Raw genomic sequence first — 20422 nt, 5'->3', positions numbered from 1 at the left:
ACCTCAAAAGGCCTACTATGACCTCAGTGAGCAAGAGGTTAAGGACTATACTCGGCTAAAAGAGGAGATGCTTGCCCGACTAGGAGTTACTACTGCAGTCCGTGCCCGGAGGGTACGCAACTGGAGCTACAGTCTGGACAAATCAGCGAGGTCCCAGATGTATGACCTAATCCATTTGGCAAGAAAGTGGTTGGAGCCAGACACTTCTACTCCTGCACAAATCCTAGAGAAGGTCGTGATGGATCGCTACCTCCGAGCCCTTCCTACTGACTTGCAACGCTGGGTGGGACAAGGTGATCCTAAGAATGCAAACGAACTTGTCAACCTTGTGGAGAGGTTCCAGGCGACTGAGGACTACCTCCGTGATGTTCCTGCAGCATCTTCACCTCCCCGGAGCGCCAGATCTGTGCCGTCAGCTGGTAAGAGACTTCCATCTATTGGGGGAGTGTGGAGGGGTGCTGATGGGGGGAAAAGGGCTCAAGTGGTGTCTCAGGGACAAAAGACTGGTGATGGTCCCGGGTGGCTAAGGGGCTCTGAAAAGGACTCCTTGCCAAAGAGACCAGGCCCTATCCAGTGTTGGAGATGCCATGAGGCGGGACACGTGTCGACCCATTGCCCTCTTACCTCTGAACCCATGGAATGTGACGCTAGCAGGCGTCAGTCGCTATTTGCGGAACCATCTTGTGCTGCAGTTCCTGGACTAGAGACTGAACCGCAAATCTGCAACATCACAATCAATGACTTTCCTGTTAAAGCGTTAATGGACTCAGGAAGCCTTGTAACCTTGGTGCATGCTAGCCTGGTGACTGGGGACTTAGAGTCTAAAAAGCATATGAGTGTTGTGTGCATACATGGTGATACAAAAGTGTACCCTATAGTGCTGGCTAAAGTCGGGACTGAACAAGGCACCGTACAATATGAAGTGGGTGTGGTTAAAAACCTCATGCATAATGTAATATTGGGGCGCGATTTTCCATTATTCTGGGCTCTTTGGGAAAAAAGAAAAATCCCCAAAAGGAGTGAGGATACCTCTAAGGGGGTTGCCTTGTCCACTGTGAATGATAAAAATGTGCAGGATGAAAATGATTGTTTTCCTTTGCAGGTCCTGGCTGGGGAGGAGGAGGCTCCTCCCACTGAGCAAAATATACTAGACTTAGAGGTGTCTAGCGATAATTTTGGGACTGCACAATTACAGGACCCCACTCTCAAAAATGCGAGAGAGCAGGTTGCTGTTATGAACGGGGTACCTCAGGAACCAGATGCTGAAAAAAGATTTCCACATTTTTCGGTGACTAATGATCTTTTCTATAGAGTCAATAAGGTTAAAGATGAGATTGTGGAACAGCTTCTGGTACCTAAGCCGTACCGGCGTCAGGTGCTTGACATGGCACATAACCATGTTCTTGGGGGACACTTGGGGACTGACAAAACGCGAGAGAGGGTTCTCCAGAGGTTTTTTTGGCCGGCCATATATGATGACATTAAAAAATACTGTGAGTCGTGCCCCACATGTCAGGTTAGTGCCCCAGTGTCACATTTTCGCAGTCCTTTGGTTTCGCTCCCTATTATAGAGGTGCCTTTTGAGCGTATTGCCATGGATTTAGTGGGTCCCATTGTAAAGTCAGCTAGAGGACACCAGTATATTTTGGTAGTCCTGGATTATGCGACCCGCTATCCTGAGGCTGTACCCTTAAGAAACACTGCATCTAAAACAATTGCACGTGAGTTGTTTTATATGTTCTCTAGGACTGGGATCCCCAAAGAAATCCTAACTGACCAAGGTACGCCATTTATGTCGAAAGTAATGAAGGAATTATGCAGACTATTTAAAATCTCACACATCCGTACCTCTGTGTACCACCCCCAGACGGACGGATTGGTGGAGAGATTTAATAAAACTTTGAAACATATGTTGAAGAAAGTGGTGGCAAAAGATGGTCGTGACTGGGATCATTTATTACCCTACCTCATGTTTGCTATTAGGGAGGTGCCCCAAGCGTCCACAGGGTTCTCACCATTCGAGTTGGTCTATGGTCATCACCCTAGGGGTCTACTAGACATTGCAAAAGAGACATGGGAGAATGAGTCCACCCCATACAAGAGTGTTATTGAGCATGTAGCACAAATGCAGGACCGTATAGCCACTGTAATGCCCCTGGTAAGGGAACACCTCCAGAGAGCTCAAGAGGCCCAAAGTAGAATTTACAACCGGTCCGCAAGAATCAGGACATTCAACCCAGGCGATAGGGTCCTTATACTAGTCCCCACTGTTGAGAGTAAATTCTTAGCGAAGTGGCAAGGTCCTTATGAAATTGTTGAAAAGATCAGTGAGGTGAACTACAAGGTGCACCAACCAGGTAGAAGGAAGCCTTTCCAAGTTTATCACATAAACTTGATCAAGCCCTGGAAAGACAGGGAATCCTTGGGGGCGACAAATACTGTTAATAATTTGTCACAACCAATCCCTCCAGTCAAGGTAGGTGATACTCTATCAGTGTCACAGAAACAGGAGGCTCAGGAATTTTTACAGAAAAACAAAAACAAGTTCTCTGACCTCCCAGGGCGTACACACCTCATCCATCATCACATTGAAACTGAGCCTAGAAGCAGAGTAAACCTTAAGCCCTATAGGATACCCGAGGCACGTAGGGAAGCCGTATCTGCCGAGGTAAAACGTATGCTTGCTCTGGGGGTAATTGAGGTGTCACAGAGTGAATGGTCCAGCCCAATTGTGCTAATCCCAAAGCCCAATGGAACTTGGAGGTTCTGTAACGATTTCAGAAAGTTGAATGAGATCTCCAAGTTCGATGCGTATCCTATGCCCAGGGTAGATGAGTTGATTGAGAAGTTGGGTAACGCCAGGTACATAACCACCCTCGATCTCACAAAGGGCTATTGGCAGATTCCACTTTCTGACGAGGCTAAAGAGAAAACTGCTTTCTCCACCCCTGATGGGCTATTCCAGTATGTAGTGATGCCGTTCGGGTTACATGGAGCGCCTGCAACTTTCCAGAGGTTGATGGACTTGATTCTGCGACCACATCGTGATTACTCAGCCGCCTACCTCGATGATGTGGTCATTTTTAGCCCTGATTGGGAAAGTCACCTCTGTAAGGTACAGGCCGTGTTGGATGCCATAAGTGATGCAGGGTTGACCATAAATGCCGAGAAGTGTGCTCTAGCCCTAGAAGAGGCCAAATATCTGGGCTACATTGTTGGAAGAGGATTGGTTAGGCCACAGCTAAATAAAATTGAGGCAATACAGAATTGGCCTAGACCCCTGACAAGGAAACAGGTTAGAGCTTTCCTGGGTATTACGGGTTATTACCGTAGATTTGTGCCGAACTTTGCCTCAGTTGCTGCTCCGCTAACTGACTTGACAAAGGGCGGAAAGACAGCAATGGTCACGTGGACCCCAGAGGCCGAGGAGGCTTTCCAAAGCCTTAAGTCTGCCTTGTGCCAACCACCTGTGTTAGTCACCCCCGATTTCAGGCGAGAATTTCTGGTCCAGACAGATGCCTCTAGCACAGGCTTAGGTGCAGTACTCTCACAAGTAGTGAATGGTGAGGAGCATCCGGTGACGTACTTGAGTAGAAAACTAACCCCGGCCGAGAAAAATTATGCCATTGTGGAGCGAGAATGTTTGGCAGTGAAGTGGGCCCTAGAATCTTTAAAGTATTACTTGCTAGGCAGGAAATTCAAGTTGGTGACAGACCATGCCCCCCTAACATGGATGAAGTTAAACAAGGAGAGAAATGCAAGAGTGACTAGATGGTTTCTCTCCCTACAAAACTTTAATTTCACTGTGGAACACAGGCCAGGGAAATTACAGGCAAATGCTGACGCATTGTCAAGGGTAAGTTGTCTGTGGGGACAAAAGGCTCAGCCCTCCGGTCTGAAAAAGAGGGGGGGGATATGTAGACATGTCACTGGAGAAGTGATCGAGGGGGTGTACATCTCACCTAGGTTGCTACACAGTGTGAGATGGTAAATCCAGGATGGATCAGTTTCTCAGCAGCGATATGCTGCTGAGTTGTTATTTAATTTTGCCGGGCCTGGGTTTATATGGAATGGCAGGTAGGTTTGGTAGAGGGACCTGTCATTCCACATCCCCCGATCCAGTTCTGGGTTTGGGATCAGGTGAGCTTGGATCCTAATTAGCCTGGGAAGCTAAAGGCTCTGTAGGGTCTGCAGGTGATTGCTTCTCAGCCAGGGAATGAACAATCTGTGTGTTGAAGGAAGCTGCAAGCACAGCCACTGCTGGAGCTAAAACTCACCCTGCGATATCCAGGCGAAAGACGCTGTGTTTGTAAGTGTCAGATAGGTGAGCAGAACCTGTTAGTAAGCGCCCAGCCGGGCTAGGACTTTTATTTTTGTTGTACTTAGAAAGCACGGTGTTGCTGTATATTTTGTTTGCTGGACTGTTTGTACCACGAATAAACGCCAAGATCTGCTTTATCAAATTCCAAGTCTGCTGTGAACTGTGTCCAAACACACCCTACCCCGGGAAGATCCCTTACAATATATATATATATATATATATATATTTATATTGTATATATTATAGTTTAAACCAACCACTGGCTGTATGCATGTACTTAGGGCATCTTTCTACTTTTTTAGTAATGTCCAGAATTTATATGACAACAACATGTTTTGCAGCACTATACAGAGTGTAACTATAGAGGGAAGCAAAAATACCATTTGAAACTCTATGCATTACTCTGCTAAACAATTCCTAGGACACCAAAAGCTCAATCCTCTGTGCTACACTCTGGTGAGTAGATGGAGTGGCATTCTCACAACTTTTTAAGGGATTAGGAGGATCTGTCACCATAGGGATCAGAGACTATTACTTATTAGAGACTGGAGGCTATTCACTGCTGCTATTTCTGGGAAGAAAGAATTTGTAATGACACACGCTGTTAATTGGCGTTGGCTGCCATTTGTTTGGAAAAACAAACACATGCTTTGATGTCACTTCCTACAAACATATTGGACTATGTTTCTATATTGGCCTTCTCAAATATTCCGCTCTTGCCTTATGATTTGAAACCTCTTCTTTCAGAAACTGTTCTATGTTATTGGGATTTATAGAGTCATCCTTCTGAGATGTAAACTTTGATGTGTTACTGATTATGGAATTTAAATTACTAAAGTTGGAGAAAATGGCAGTGGCCTGATGTGTTGACAACAGCCAATCCAATTTCCATTTCTCCAACCTGCATAAGAAAATGGACAGCTGAATTTTGCTTTTTTGTAAACGCTGATCATTTCCACTTTAGCAGTCTGTTTGCTTACAGAGCATGATCCTAATTATATATAAATGAAAGCATGCCTAAAGCTAACATCAAAAAAGTAATATAATGAATCTTACTAATCCTTAGATGTGGTGGCTGCATTTATTTTATTTACTTATTGTTAACCTGCCAGTAACTCGTGTTGTCACCCTAGGACAGGCCGCAGAACATCCCCTCTCTCTATAATTGGGCGGGGGGGGGGGGGTTGTTGTAGGCTGAATAGAATCTTGGAAACAGTGAAATTCATAAAACTGCAGCACAAACACAGCACTTTTTTTTAGCTCACTATAGATTTCTGACCGGATCAACACTTTTTTGCACTTATCAATCTGATATAGTAAAACACTTTCAATGTTATATTTAACAGACCAAAAAGTAATTAATAAGGTTTGCATACACCTTAGAAAAGCCTTACATATGGAGGACTTTTAAATTTTTGGGTCTTTTATTTTTTTTACATGTTTTCACATAATATCGCATAGGGGGTGGAATGTGATAGCGTTTTGCACTGAATGGTTCTCTTTGCTTAGACATCAGGGGTCTAAGAGACCCTTATGCTCCAATGAAGCTAATGGAGCACAGATAATGCTCCATTTTCTTCTTCCGTGTCCACAATGACCCAGGAAAGTGACACCTGAAACTGAAAAAGACATAATATGCATCACTTCCTAGTTCTTTCTAGCTACTTCACTCTTTTCAGCGACTCCAGCTATGACAATCCAGAGCCCATAGGTCAGACAATGGAGCTCATGAAACATGGAGGAGCATTACCTGTTCATAACCTGGCGGGTTCATGGAAGCAATTTGCTGGTTAAACACTTTCATCACTTTTCAACACTTCACTTCACTTTCACTTCATCACTTTTCAACACTTTCAAAGCCAACAGTTGACTTTTGAGGTGTGCACACATCTACAAAAGTCGGGAGTGTGCATAAAGCCTCCCTCTGGTGCAGACTTAAGTACTATGTCCATGTCAGCAAAAGGGTTCATCTATTTAATGCATGTTATATACCTGTAAAAGCCTCCAAGATGTCACCATCTTGGATGTGATGTCGGTGGCCCCAGCAGACCAGAACTGTCACTCAAGTAGCACTCTATAACAGGGATATGCAATTAGTGGACCTCCAGCTGTTGCAGAACTACAAGTCCCATAGCAAGACTCTGACAGCTACAAGCATGACACCCAGAGGCATGATGGGACTTGTAGTTTTGCAACAGCTGGAGGTAGTAGTCTCCTTCTCTCCTCACCACCAGCTACATAAAAGCTAATGTAGGGAGGTGAAATGGGTGGGGGGTGAAGAGGACCTTGCAAGCACAGACAATTATTAGGCATTCCCAGAAGTGGAGAGGGCTATGACATGCAAGGATGGAGGCTGCTGTAATAGGGAATTTACTTCACTGGAGTAGTAAATTTATTTGGCAAGTTCAAAGGCACATTTCAAGTGAATAAAAAATGTTTATGGAAAGGAAAATATATGCTGCCTTTAAAATATTTACTGTGCTTCTACTTGCAATTTTTAAGTTGGTGAAAAGGTCTCTTTAAAGCCTTCTTCACATCTGCACACTTTAGCTGTGTTGTGGATGCCATTTCTTAGCAAAAGCTCTTTTTCTGTACCTTTGATGCCTCTTCTAGTGAAGCACGTTACGTAGAGTTTATTGAGAATACGTGTAAAACCTGTAATGTACATACAATGCACTGCATCATAACATGCAAAAATGAAAAGCACCCAAACAGTGGGCAGCCTAGTAGCTTTATGGCAGCCAATCAGAATTCATGTTACAGAAGCTAGCTCAGCACAAGATTAATGTGCATATTGCAATTTGCATTTCACACTTTTCTCTTTGAAGTATTTTATTGAGTAAGCTTGAATGTTTTCATGGCATTTAATAATTATATGTTCATCTTCGTAAGGCATTTTTATTATATTCTGAACTGTAGATCTTTGAAAATGTGTTGGATTTGTGACCATCACCTGGGATGGGCATTAGCTGGGTGTACGCTGTACACTGCTCAGATAGATAAACACAATCCCAATTCTGTGGCATCCACAGTCCATCATGACACGCCAGTCTGGGCCTTACAAGCGGATGTGGTATACCTCTTGATAATGATATGTTTACTGCAGAAATGACTGATGTGGGCATCCAGATATAATCTACGCTGCGTCTGAAACATCTTTTAGCTGCCTGTCTAGTTGGTCCAGCAAAGTGACAGGATGTTATGACTGAAGTAAGGCTGTTTCGTCTGGAAAAGTCAAATAATCAAGTTTTAATGTTTCATCACAGGAGAAAATGTTCTGTCCACTGCCTGGCACCATAGTTAGTTTTTTCTTGCTGCTTCAAAGCAAAACGAAATATGTCCTTAAGCCAGAAAACACAAAATGTTACATAAACTGCTCTATGATAAGGTCTTGCCATGAGCATCACTGAAATCTTGGAGCCCAGGAAATGATGTTTCTTTGAGAGTAAAGATACCCTGTCACCAGCGTATACAATGGCGGGTAAAAGCACAGAAAAATCAAGTATTTTAAACACGAACTTGCAGGGTTTTTCCTTTCCATTAATGAGTTTCTATTTACTTGCCATGTGTGTGAACTTACTTGAAAATGTGACTGCTTCGGGAGAGTTGATTCCTTAGCACATCCCACTGTCTCCTATCACATCATACCATCTCCTCTTATTGACCTGTCTAATTATTTTCTGGCCCAGCTCATTCACTCCCCCCCCCCTCACCTCTATACAAAAACTTTTTAGTAGCTACCAGGAAAGGAGTGAAGAGGAATATTATAGAGCTTTAGGTCTGCTGTGGCTGCTAACATTACATTCAAAGTGACAGCGTCCAGCAGCAGTCCTTGTTCTTTTGGGTTTACACAAGCATACAGTGGTGTGAAAAAGTGTTTGCCCCCTTCCTCATTTCCTGTTCCTTTGCATGTTTGTCACACTTAAGTGTTTCGGAACATCAAACCAATTTAAACAATAGTCAAGGACAACACAAGTAAACACAAAATGCAATTTGTAAATGAAGGTGTTTATTATTAAAGGTGAAAAAAAATCCAAACCATCATGGCCCTGTGTGAAAAAGTGATTACCCCCCTTGTTAAAACATACTATAACTGTGGTTGTCCACACCTGAGTTCAATTTCTCTAGCCACACCCAGGCCTGATTATTGCCACACCTGTTCACAATCAAGGCATCACTTAAATAGGAGCTGCTTGACACAGTAAGGTCCACCAGAAGATCCTTAAAAGCTACACATCATGCCGAGACCCAAAGAAATTCAGGAACAATTGAGAAAGAAAGTAATTGAGATCTATCAGTCTGGAAAGGGTTATAAAGCCATTTCCAAAGCTTTGGGAATCCAGCGAACCACAGTGAGAGCCATTATCCACAAATGGCGAAGACATGGAACAGTGGTGAACCTTCCCAGGAGTAGCCGGCCACCCAAAATTACCCCAAGAGCGCAGCGACGACTCATCCAAGAGGTCACAAAAGACCCCACAGCAACGTCCAAGGAACTGCAGGCCTCACTTGCCTCAGTTAAGGTCAGCGTTCATGCCTCCACCATCAGGAAAAGACTGGGCAAAAATGGCCTGCATGGCAGAGTTCCAAGGAGAAAACCACTGCTGAGCAAAAAGAACATCAAAGCTCGTCTCAATTTCTCCACAACACATCTTGATGATCCCCAAGACTTTTGGGACAACATTCTGTGGACCGATGAGACAAAAGTGGAACTCTTTGGAAGGTGTGTGTCCAAGTATATCTGGCGTAGAAGGAACACTGCATTTCATAAAAAGAACATTATACCAACAGTAAAATATGGTGGTGGTAGTGTGATGGTCTGGGGCTGTTTTGCTGCTTCAGGACCTGGAAGACTTGCCGTGATAAAAGGAACTATGAATTCTGCTGTCTACCAAGAGATCCTGAAGGAGAATGTCCGACCATCTGTTCGTGTACTCAAGCTGAAACGAACTTGGGTTCTGCAGCAGGACAATGATCCTAAACACACCAGCAAGTCCACCACCGAATGGCTGAAGAAAAACAAAATGAAGACTTTGGAGTGGCCTAGCCAAAGTCCTGACCTGAATCCTATTGAGATGTTGTGGTATGACCTTAAAAAGGCAGTTTATGCTCGAAAACCCTCTAATGTAACTGAATTAGGACAATTCTGCAAAGATGAGTGGGCCAAAATTCCTCCAGGACGCTGTAAAAGCCTCATTGCACGTTATCGCAAACGCTTGGTTGCAGTTGTTGCTGCTAAGGGTGGCCCAACCAGTTATTAGGTTTAGGGGGCAATCACTTTTTCACAAAGGGCCATGATGGTTTGGATTTTTTTTCACCTTTAATAATAAACACCTTCATTTACAAATTGCATTTTGTGTTTACTTGTGTTGTCCTTGACTATTGTTTAAATTGGTTTGATGTTCCGAAACACTTAAGTGTGACAAACATGCAAAGGAACAGGAAATGAGGAAGGGGGCAAACACTTTTTCACACCACTGTAGTTGGCAACATGAGAAAATAATTTGGAAGGGCACCTTAAAGAGACCAAGAAGAAAAATTAGGTACTTGTGCTGCCGCCTGACACTATGCATGTGGACAAAAGTATGTGCGTGTGGCACCCCTCCTTCACAGCTCTCTACCCCCCCCCCCCCCCACTGTAGGCTCAGCTCCCCTTAGTATCCCTTATTCACAGCTCCCTCTTATCCAACAATTGTGTCTGCTCCCATCGTCCACAGTTTGTCTCTGTACTCTTCTTCTGCAGTTCACCTCTATACCACTTGTCCACAGCACACTCTTTACATCATCACTAACTGACCATCCTGGCTCCTGTGGAGGAATGAGTACGCAGAAAGTATTCTTCTGTGCTCTACAACAGTGGTTCTCAACCCTGTCCTCAAGTACCCCAAACAGGCCATGTTTGGAGGTTTTCCTTTATCTTGCACAGGTGCTTTAAATCAGAGTCAATGGCTTGGTATTTTGGACAGCTATTTTATCTAAGAGAAATTCCTAAAACATGGCCTGTTGGGGGTACCCGAGGACAGGGTTGAGAACCACTGCTCTACAAGACCTAATATTCAATGTATCTGAAGAAGCTCACTCCTGCTATCTCCCCCTGAGCTTTCTTTTGGTGGTATTTATTAACCACTGGGTTTTTTATTTTTTACTCTATAAAGGTAAAAAAGACCAAGAATTTGAGTTTGCTCAAATCTACCTTTCATTTCTCTACTGTTAAAAAATGATGTCACAAGTGACACCTTTAAAAAAAATCCCACAATCACCAATGGTCCGTGACATCTTAAAACCCCACACAATCAATCACAAAATAATTTCTGGTCTGTGGCACTTTATCCCCTATCTACCTTAACCTCACCCTAGCCAGTCCCACCATCACTTTTAAAAGGGGTCTTTTCATCTGGGGGTGGGACAGACTTCCAGATCATGTAACCACTGTGATTTGCTGTTACAGTGGTCAGATAATTAGGAGCCCCTTCTCCTTGGCTCCCAATCATGACTAGAGACTGAGAGCTGTTTATGACAGTTCAGCCACTTTGCTGGGGGCATGCGGGGGCAGCCACATATTTGAATCACATAATCTTCAAGAGGTTAAATAATAATAACACAATCATTGTTTGTCAATTAAACCAAAGATTTAACCCACTCCTCCCGAAATGAAAACAATCCCATGGTCATTTGTGTTCAGTGAAAAATGTAACAATAACAATAATAATAATAACATAATGTCACAATGTAAAAATAAAATTATCTCAATATCATTGGTGGAACTTGAAATCCCCCATCCTTCGGCCTTTAATTTGCCAAACCTCTTTCCTGCTGTGTTTATTACAAACATTCTGCCCATTCACAAAAGAAGAATGCAAGCTTCTTCCATTGTCTATGGGCTTAACGTTTGTAAGGACTACTATTGTTTAATTGTGATTGCTGTGATTGGTTCACTGTGATCACAAAGTCAAGAGTCACTCATGACTGTTTCCAGTGGCTGATACAAGATCACAGCCTGGGTGTGTTTTCTGAAGCATCGTGTTTTACAATATAGTGGTACCGAGGTGGTTTAAGTTAGAGTTGGTTAAAGTTAAAGGTTTCAGCTTGCTACCCTCCCCACCAATGTGATCTGGCTGTGATGTACACTGCACTTGCATTGCCTATGCAGTTTTGTTGTTGAAATTGTGCTTTGTGTAGTTACAAGTACAAAACTTAAATGAATTCACCTACAAAATTTTTATTTCTATGGGCATTTTCTGGCTGTTTCAACATAAGCATGGTTTTTATTCTGGTTGTGTTAGTAATCGTAATGCAATGTAGCCCTGAATATGAATCTGTTGACTCTTTATGTGAACTCTATATATTTATGTATTTTAGATCTGTTAGCATGATATGATACCAAGGCTAGACATAGATATAAAGAAAAATGGTAGTCATAAGACCTAACCTCACTAAGCATGTGCCAAAATTCAGCCAAATATTAGTCAATTCATTGACAAGACACTTCTACAGCTTTTCTTTAAAAAAAAGTTGTTTGGGATCGAGCCCAGAACAGCCAAGTATAGGAGGTGGAGTATACGGTTGGCATATGGCAGCAGAAGGTATAAATCTGGCTCTGAAAATATTAGAAGTCAGTTTGTGATTCTTCCCTTCTGCACCTACCATGATTAAAATATCATTTTTGGGTGGATTCTTCAAATAAGACTTTATAGAGGTCAAACTCATTTATAGAACTAAACAAACATTAACATATTTACAGTATATCAATCCATACCATATGTCTTTTACTGAAATACATTTATTAAATTTATAAGCTATATATTTCATTAGGGAAAAGTCTTCAAAGGGCTTAAAAAATTCCTTGTCCTTATTTACCTTTTACTCAAGGTTATGTTGATCCTTGAAAAATGAGAATTGACTGCAAATATTCTTTTGTCTGTTATCTTCAAAGCAGCAGACATTGATATAAACATCCAAACATTAAAGACATGCACGCACTTTATAATATATACTTTCAGGGTTAGCTGAGAAATGTGAAGCATTCAGGGAAAATCTACAACATAAAGTCCTAATCTTGGGTTTACAGCGCAAAGTGGGAGTATCATGCCATGTACACTTAGCCCTGGTCAGGGGCTTAATTTCATCTTATCTTTGTGTACCATGCTTCTCTCCGTTATGCGAACATCAAAAATGACATTCACTTTAAGGCTAATGCATCCAATTGGATCTGCCTGCTCAGTGGGGGATCTCTCCACTAATCCCCGCTGAGCAGGTGATTGACAAGTCGGAGTCCGACTGCTTGTCTGTTTCCATCCAATTGTCATCCGATCCGCCGGACGGATGGCAATACGTCTTTTTTTAATGGATCAGATCGGATGCCGGCGGGTAACAGAGAGCACATTAGGAATAAAAGCCATTGAGGCATTACAGTGTTGGTAGTAAATGCCCTTCTGAAGAAATACATATATATAATAAAGATTTAATACACTCATGGCCAGTAAACTTTAAAGCCCAGTTCCAACTGAAACATGTTACTTTAGTTTTGGATGAAATGTTGAATGGTTAGCACATCTATCGAGTGTTTAATGCTTTGTTCCCATTGGGTAAATTTCTTTTTTTTTTTATGGTTGCCAGTCTGGAAAGAAAATTAAGAAAAAATATTCCCATTTCATCTCTGTTTCATTGGGTAAAAATGTTTTTATGGTATTACTGTTATTAATTAAACATTTTAATGGTAAATGTATCGTTATGTAAAACCGTGAAAACATTAAATAAATAATACATCTGAATTGACCTTAAAGCCAAACATAACCCTGAAGTTAAAACTTGTTGCAGAAGAAACATACAAAGTCTTCTCTGCACTAAAGGCCTCATACCTTTATCATTCCATTCATCCTCGAGGGCTGGAAGGGTTGAAACCTCAATATAATACAATGCAAATTAAGGGTATAGCACTAACCCTGAAGGAGCTGCTAGTAATGATGGATCCTCTGTTCTCTGTCACAACTCTTTAACCCACTTGGTCCCCACTAACTCACCTGGATTTATCTTAGTATGCTGCAAGGACCTTGGTTATCTTAAACATGAGTATAACACCACAACTGTAATAACACACAGGAAATAGGCCACAGGCAATTGATGATACATAAAGTAAGTATATTAAAGCAAAGTAGAGTAAACACAATACACATATCAAAGAACAGGTCAAAGAATACATTAGGTTAACTGACGGGAATATAAGCCTCACCTACAGCCACTGACTTACACCGCTATAAGGCTAAGCCCGATTACACTAGTACACACAGCACTGGTGAGAACAGCATCAGCTGTAAAAGCATGAATAACACAAGGTGTCCCCATGTGCATTCTTCGCAAACAACCCTAATAGTAGTTTGGTGTAAGCATTCTTAACAAAGGGGTACCACTGAAGTTGATTACAAGTACTTGGCACCTAATAGTTAGTTTTGGCCGGATTTCGTTGGGGCCCTTCTTTAGATCGTGCACCTGTAGCTGTTTCTTTAAGACTATACACAAGCGATAACTGATGGGATGCTATGTAAGGGTCAGTATCAGTTGGCATTAACTGTGGGCAGCAGGGGGTTCAATTCGGTAGTTCTGCCCACCACTCTTGGTATACAATGGATCAGATCCAGTACCTTACGATGAACTGCCCAGAAGTCTCAGTCCTCACAATCAGGTCCTCACAAGAGTCAGTCTCTCACTGGTGTAGGAACAGGTCTATCCAGCTCTGGTCCTAGTTCAGCGAAAGACCTTTCTTTACCCCAGTCCTCAGGCTTCTGCAGTCTGATTGGTTTGCTGTCAGGAGGGGAGGGTACATACAGTCAGCCACAGTGAGAGAGAGAGGGGCTGCATACTGTGTTCTGCACTGTCTCTGTGTGGAGGCGGCCATCTTGGTAGAGGAGCAGAGCTATTCTTTCTCATGTCAGAGCTGATCCTCTGATGACTGCTGATGTGATGTCTGGTCGGGTAATGTTCAAGAAGCAACAGAACCACAAAATGTATGAAGAACATTTCCTATGAGATAGCACATTGTTGCTTTTTGAGTTCAGGTCATTTTAAAGCCTCGTACACACGATCGGATTCTCTGACAGGAATTGTGTGATAACAAACAATTTTTACGCTCCATTGGACAATTGTTGTTGGATTTTCTGCAGACAAATGTTGGATGGCAGGCTTATAAATTTTTCGCAGACAAATGTCTGTTGTCAGATTTTCCAATCGTGTGTACACAAGTCCGTTAGACAAAAGTCCAAAGTAAAAACATTCATGCGTATGTCTCTACGTTAGTATTTGTTGGCCGACAATTCCTTGGTTGTATGAAAGACAAGTTCATGGCCAACGCCCTTTGGACAAAAGTCTGAGGTTTTGTGTGCGAAAAATCCGATCGTGTGTACGAGGCTTAAGACTGGATTCACCCCGTGTTTTTGCTTGATTGGATTTCCATTGAAATTAATTAAAATGCATCTATTTGGATCTTAACACATGCGTTAAGACACATCATGCTGCACATAAACGCATCATGATCTACGACGATGTGTGTTAATGTTCATCCTGATGTGCATTGCAACGTACATCGAAAACATGTAATGTGAATGCAAATGAACGTGTGTCAACACTTAACACATGTATTTTGATGCCTTTTTATTGATTTCAATGGAAACTACACCAGGGGGAAGAAAAAAAAAATCTTAAGTGTGATCCAGATTCTTCTCATACTGATCTTAAGGGTTGACTAGCACTTCAAAACGACTTCACAGCAGTTGTCCAAACTGTAGCAATAATCAACATGTACAGAGAGTTCCGAGGTCAGCTGTCATTGAAACTTTAACCATAGGTTACATTTCAGATTGCCTCTTTGTTTTTCTATATGTATTATACATCCTGGTGTAATTTTTATTCAGATGCAAAATAAAATAAATCTATTTGCAGAAGAGAGTCAGAAGTACTGTAAAGTGTTTTACAGATCTTAGTGGCCACTCATGTTCTCTTCCCTTCTTGTATGTTCCAGTTTTGGTATGAACCATGATGGAATTGGAAACTCCTGTGGGACCAAAGGTCACGAAGCTGCCAAGTTAATGGCAGCTCACATTACGTCTAACACAAACCCTTTCTCCTGGTCGGCCTGCAGCAGGGAATATATCACCAGCTTTCTAGAGTGAGTACCGTCTGATTTCTATATTATTTTCTTTGACTGTATAGCTGCCTTTAACCCATTCATAATACCTTTTTTATACTACTAAATGTTGCAGCGGGGAATAAAATTGATACCCAGTAAGTATATTACATACTTATATTTCTTACATTAGCTCAGCTACTCTGTATATTTTATAAGAACAGTCCTACAGCACTACCTGCATGGAGTCTGCATGTTTTCCCTGTGCCTGTGTGGGTTTCCTTTGGCTACTCCAGTTTCCTCCAACACTCCAAAGACATGCTGGTAGGTTAATTAGCTTCTGTCTAAATTGGCCTTAGTATGTGTATGTATGAATGTGAGTTAGGGATGTTAGATTGTAAGCTCCTTGAGGACAGGGACTGATGTGAATGTGCAATATATAAGTAAAGTGCTGCAGAATTTGATGGAGCTAACCAAGTACTTGTAATAAATAAATATATACGGACACATTCTGGTGACTCCACCATTTTGCTCCCCAAATACCATTATCTGCCAGTCACATACTTGCTGACATTCTTCATTTAGGGCCAGTTCATACCAGCACAATGTCAGACATCGCGTGTGATTAGCACATATATATATATTGGAGCTGTTTTATTGCCAAAGAATTAGTATTTCTGTTGATCCAGCTCTGAGATTTGCACAGCTCCGTTTGGTAGGGTCAGAGACCTGATTGTTTTCTGCTGCAGTTAAAGTGGTTTTAAGCTCTTACATCATAGGCGTGCGCACAGGGTGTACCCGGTGTGCCAGGGCACACCCTTATCACCCTGTGCGACACAGATTCCCCCTGCTGAATGCCCCTACCGCTGTGGCTGATGAAACTACAGAGAAAGAGACTGGGGTATTTCTGTCCCCAGTACCTTTCTCTGTTATTTTACCAAAGCCCCTCAATGGGGCTCCTAACAACCTGTAAAAAAAAATATTAATAAAAAAAGTATTATAAAAAAAAGAGTAATAACAAAATAAATAATTAAAAACAAAAACTACTGACACCAATCACATCCCTACTGACATCATCCACTGCTCTATTACGCTTGTGTGTTTGAGCTTTGGGGTGCACACCCTAATGCAATAGGCTGCATACACCTATATCTTACATATACCCATACAGTCACATGCCTCAGGCAACACATGAATGAAACAAATCCTCCTACATAAGTTGTACCTGCTTATCTGCAGCCCTCTCTTCTATACAGCCTTCTAAAACACAAGATCAAAGGATCTTTCTCAGCTCCAAAAGGCAGGGTGTGGGAATCAGCCCTTACACACTGCACAGCACACAGCAAGGAGTGTAATCTGAGACCTGAGTGGAGGGAACAGAAACACAGTCTCATAGGGAAACATGCACAGCTGAGGCAGTCAATCGCCTTCTGTGTGCTAGAGGGGGGGGGGGGGTCGACCGGCAGTCCTTTTTTGGTCATGCCCCTGTGACAGAAGCTGGTCGAACAGCTGGCTTCAGTCGGACTGGCTGCCGTACACACAGCCCGAATGCCACCCGATATTCGGCCCATGTGTTCTAAGTTTTTACCAAGGTCCAGAATGGTAATAAAATACTAAAATTGAGGTACGCTTTGCATGCTTAGTTTTCAAATTTCCTTCCCCATCTACATTATATGAACCGAAATGTTATCAAATGTATGGCCATCTCTGATGCCCCAACAGATTGGATCAAAAAATGTGTAGCAGCATGGTGTTACAAATGGTTCTCTGTAATAGGATCATTCTATTACTGTGCACCTTAATAGTCACCACAGGTTACTATATGATACTACTAAAAAACCTTATTAGAATACTGGGGTGTCCAACCTTTTCATCTTCAAGGGCCACATTGGAAGAAAAAAAATTGTCTTGGGCCATACATAGTATACATTAGCAATAAGGATAGCTGATGAGCAGAAAAGGTCAGGAAGATGACAAGTTAACGTGCAAATTTTTTTTGTAATTTACTTTATTATAAAAATAAAAGAGGGCAACATAAACTAGTGCAATATTTGACACTGCTTTGATAAACGAACACATCAATATCTGGTCCGATGGATGCAGTAGCAACTCTGGTGCTCATCAGATATTTTGGTTCTAATTTTTCCCTTTGTGTGCATCATCCTTGAAAATAATTACTCACAAATATAAGTGCATGAATGAAGCGTGATTATGAAGAATGGAATATTTTTCTTTCAGAAGATAAAACGTATTCAAGTCTACTAAAGATACACTGTCAAATTTTTCATTGGCCACATGTGTTTGCTAAGTGTAAATGCATTAAGTAAATTTGCGATTTGTCTTGGGCCCACATTCATAGCCACCCTTGGGCCACAGATTGGACATTCCTGCTCTAATGTATATATGGAATTTGCCAAATGTTCTTCAGTATAACAGAAGTTACGTTACTCACAATCTGCTGGGAAGGAAGAAGGTAGGGCAGTGTGAGGACTCAGCAGCTGTTTCATGACAAGGAGGACTTTATGAAGGCTCGTTAAAACATCTGTTGATTGACCATACCTCACCTATTCTTTCTTTAATAATCCATGCATATTTTGTTTTGCGATTTGGGTTCTCAGATTTTTAGGCAAAGCTTAGGATGTTGTTAATGTATACCAATTAAATTACCAAATTTTAAGATGAAATTAAATTAATCAGTTCCGCGTATTTTGGCTGCCATTAGTAATATTTTGAATTGCTATCTTTTGCCCACAAGAATCCAGTATAATATGGAATTATCTGCTTCACTGCCAGAAAATCTTTAACACTTTCATTGGTGCCCAGATAAAATTTAGCAGTGTTAATATGTCTTGGTTAATTTGACAGTAATTCTTCATTTGCCAAATTAGCCTACTTAAATACATTTTACATTGAACAAATATATTTGGATACCATGTGCTCACTTTTCACAGATGGAATATACAAAAGAATAATAAATAGTGTGAATATTATCTGGCCATCCTAATTCCCAGCCCTATGAATGAAAAATATTCTGGAGTGTATTGAGGATTCTTAAAAATCTTGTTTCATTCACTACATAAAGAAACCAGCTTATGTGGTTCTGGGGGAATCTTTCTTTCTTTGCAAAAAATTATTATGCCAAAAATATAGTTGACTGAAGGGCAAAGCCTGATTAATTTTCTGGCTGATGGTCCTAAAATGTAGAAAGTAGCTTGTTCTGTAAGATTTATTTTGGCAAAAGTAGTAGTATCAGGAGGAAAATGCGAGTTTATGTGGAAACATTTTTGGAGACCATTTCTTTTTAAACACAGTGAACTAAGCATTTGTGATTCACTGAATTTTGAAATTTTGTGACTTGTTTTGGGAATTTTTGTTGTAATTATTATTTTAAATGGATACTCAGGCAGTGAGTATTCATGTCTTGTTCCAAAATATGACTTAGCTGTAGATGTTGAGACTACATTTTCCTGGTCTAGACAGAAGTGTATCTTCTTTGCACTTTTTTTGGCTATGACTGAGTGACAAGCCACAGGAAAACCTACAACTAATTTTGGAATCTACTCAACAATGTTTCTGACTTGGCTTTTAGCTCATGCCAGCGTAGGTGTATTATTGGATTTTATTTTGAAGTCTTCAAATGGAAAACTAGCTAAACAAGCACGTAGAAAATTGCTTTCTGTTTGGTTAAATCATGTTAACTTTATGGAATAACAGTTCCATACATCACTTCTGACCTTTATGCCGCATACACACGATTGTTTAGCACGTGGTGACGTACAGCACATAGGACGGGACTAGAAAAAGGAAGTTAAATAGCCAGTAGCCAATAGCTTCTGCCTCGTAGTTGAATGTGAGCATGCGTGATTTTTGCCATGTCGGAATTGCATACACACGATTGGAATTTCCAATAGAAAGTTTTTCCGTCTGGAAAATTGAGAACCTTATATCAATTTTTGGCTGGCAGAAATTCGGACAGCTAAATTCGGATGGAGCCTACACACGGTCGCATTTTCCGATGAAAAACTCTCATCGGTCTTTTTCTGCCCGGAATTCCGATCGTGTGTACACGGCATAAGAAGTAGGTTGGGGAAGGAACATCTCACAACATTTCCAAGTTGCATTGAAGGGTGCAGTGAGGATGTTTCCCTTCATTGTCTCCTGGGTTTAGAGGGTTTCTCTATGCAAGGGTTTAAAAAAGTGAAAAGCACTGATTGCTAAATATTGGGGCTGAACTTTCTCTTCACAGCCTAGTTTCTTAATTCCTTCCTTTATATGCAATTCCTAGCAAGAATGTTTTGTGCTGCACCTTTTAATATAAAGTTACAACCACCTTAATCGTTCAAAGAAAATTCAGATTAAAAAAAGTTTAATTTAAAATATCTAATGTTGTAAGAAGAACTGACCAGAGGCAGATTCATGGTTGTGCTCATAATAATTTAATTACCAACTTTACACATTGCCACAGTGCTTTGTTCAACTTTATTAAAATATTTACCTTTTTCTATCTGGCATATTCAATTGTCAAACTCTATAACATCATGGCTTTACTTTAGCAAGCATAAGTAGCCCTAAGCCCCTGTACACACGGTCGGAGATTTCGACAACCAAATCCGTCGGATTTTGTCCGTCGGATCTTGTCCGAAACTTGATGACGTAATTTCGTTACGATGGGACTACGTTCAGGCTAGTAGCCAATAGCTTTGATGTAGGAATTTGATCTGAACATGCGTGGCACTTGGTCCGATCAAAATTCCCTACACATGATCGGAGTATGTCCGATCGAACCAGTTGGTCGGGAAATATTTCCAACATGTTGGAAAATTGGGTCTGACGGATATTCCGACGGAATCAGTCTGATGCATACCACACACAGTCGGATTATCCGACAACACGGTCCGATAGGACACATTCCGACGGATTCTCCGACCGTGTGTACAAGGGCTTAGAGTTCACTCGTGGTACAACCTGGGTTACCAAAACCAGTG

At 41.5% G+C, this 20422-nt stretch overlaps 1 protein-coding gene across 1 annotated transcript in view; it reads left to right on the top strand.

Moving 5' to 3' along the window:
• The window catches only part of ADAMTS6 (ADAM metallopeptidase with thrombospondin type 1 motif 6), a 441127-nt gene that overhangs the window by 249430 nt on the left and 171275 nt on the right, over positions 1-20422 (top strand). Inside the window, exon 10 of the mRNA XM_077462633.1 lies at positions 15333-15479. Within this exon, the coding sequence (XP_077318759.1) occupies positions 15333-15479 (147 nt within the window). The remainder of the gene's footprint in view (positions 1-15332; positions 15480-20422) is intronic.

This window comes from Lithobates pipiens, unplaced genomic scaffold, assembly GCF_037356315.1.
Source record: "Lithobates pipiens isolate NorthernLeopardFrog02 unplaced genomic scaffold, aLitPip1_a1.2 Scaffold_3, whole genome shotgun sequence".
NCBI lineage: Eukaryota > Metazoa > Chordata > Amphibia > Anura > Ranidae > Lithobates > Lithobates pipiens.
This window is presented reverse-complemented; position numbering and strand designations above follow the sequence as displayed.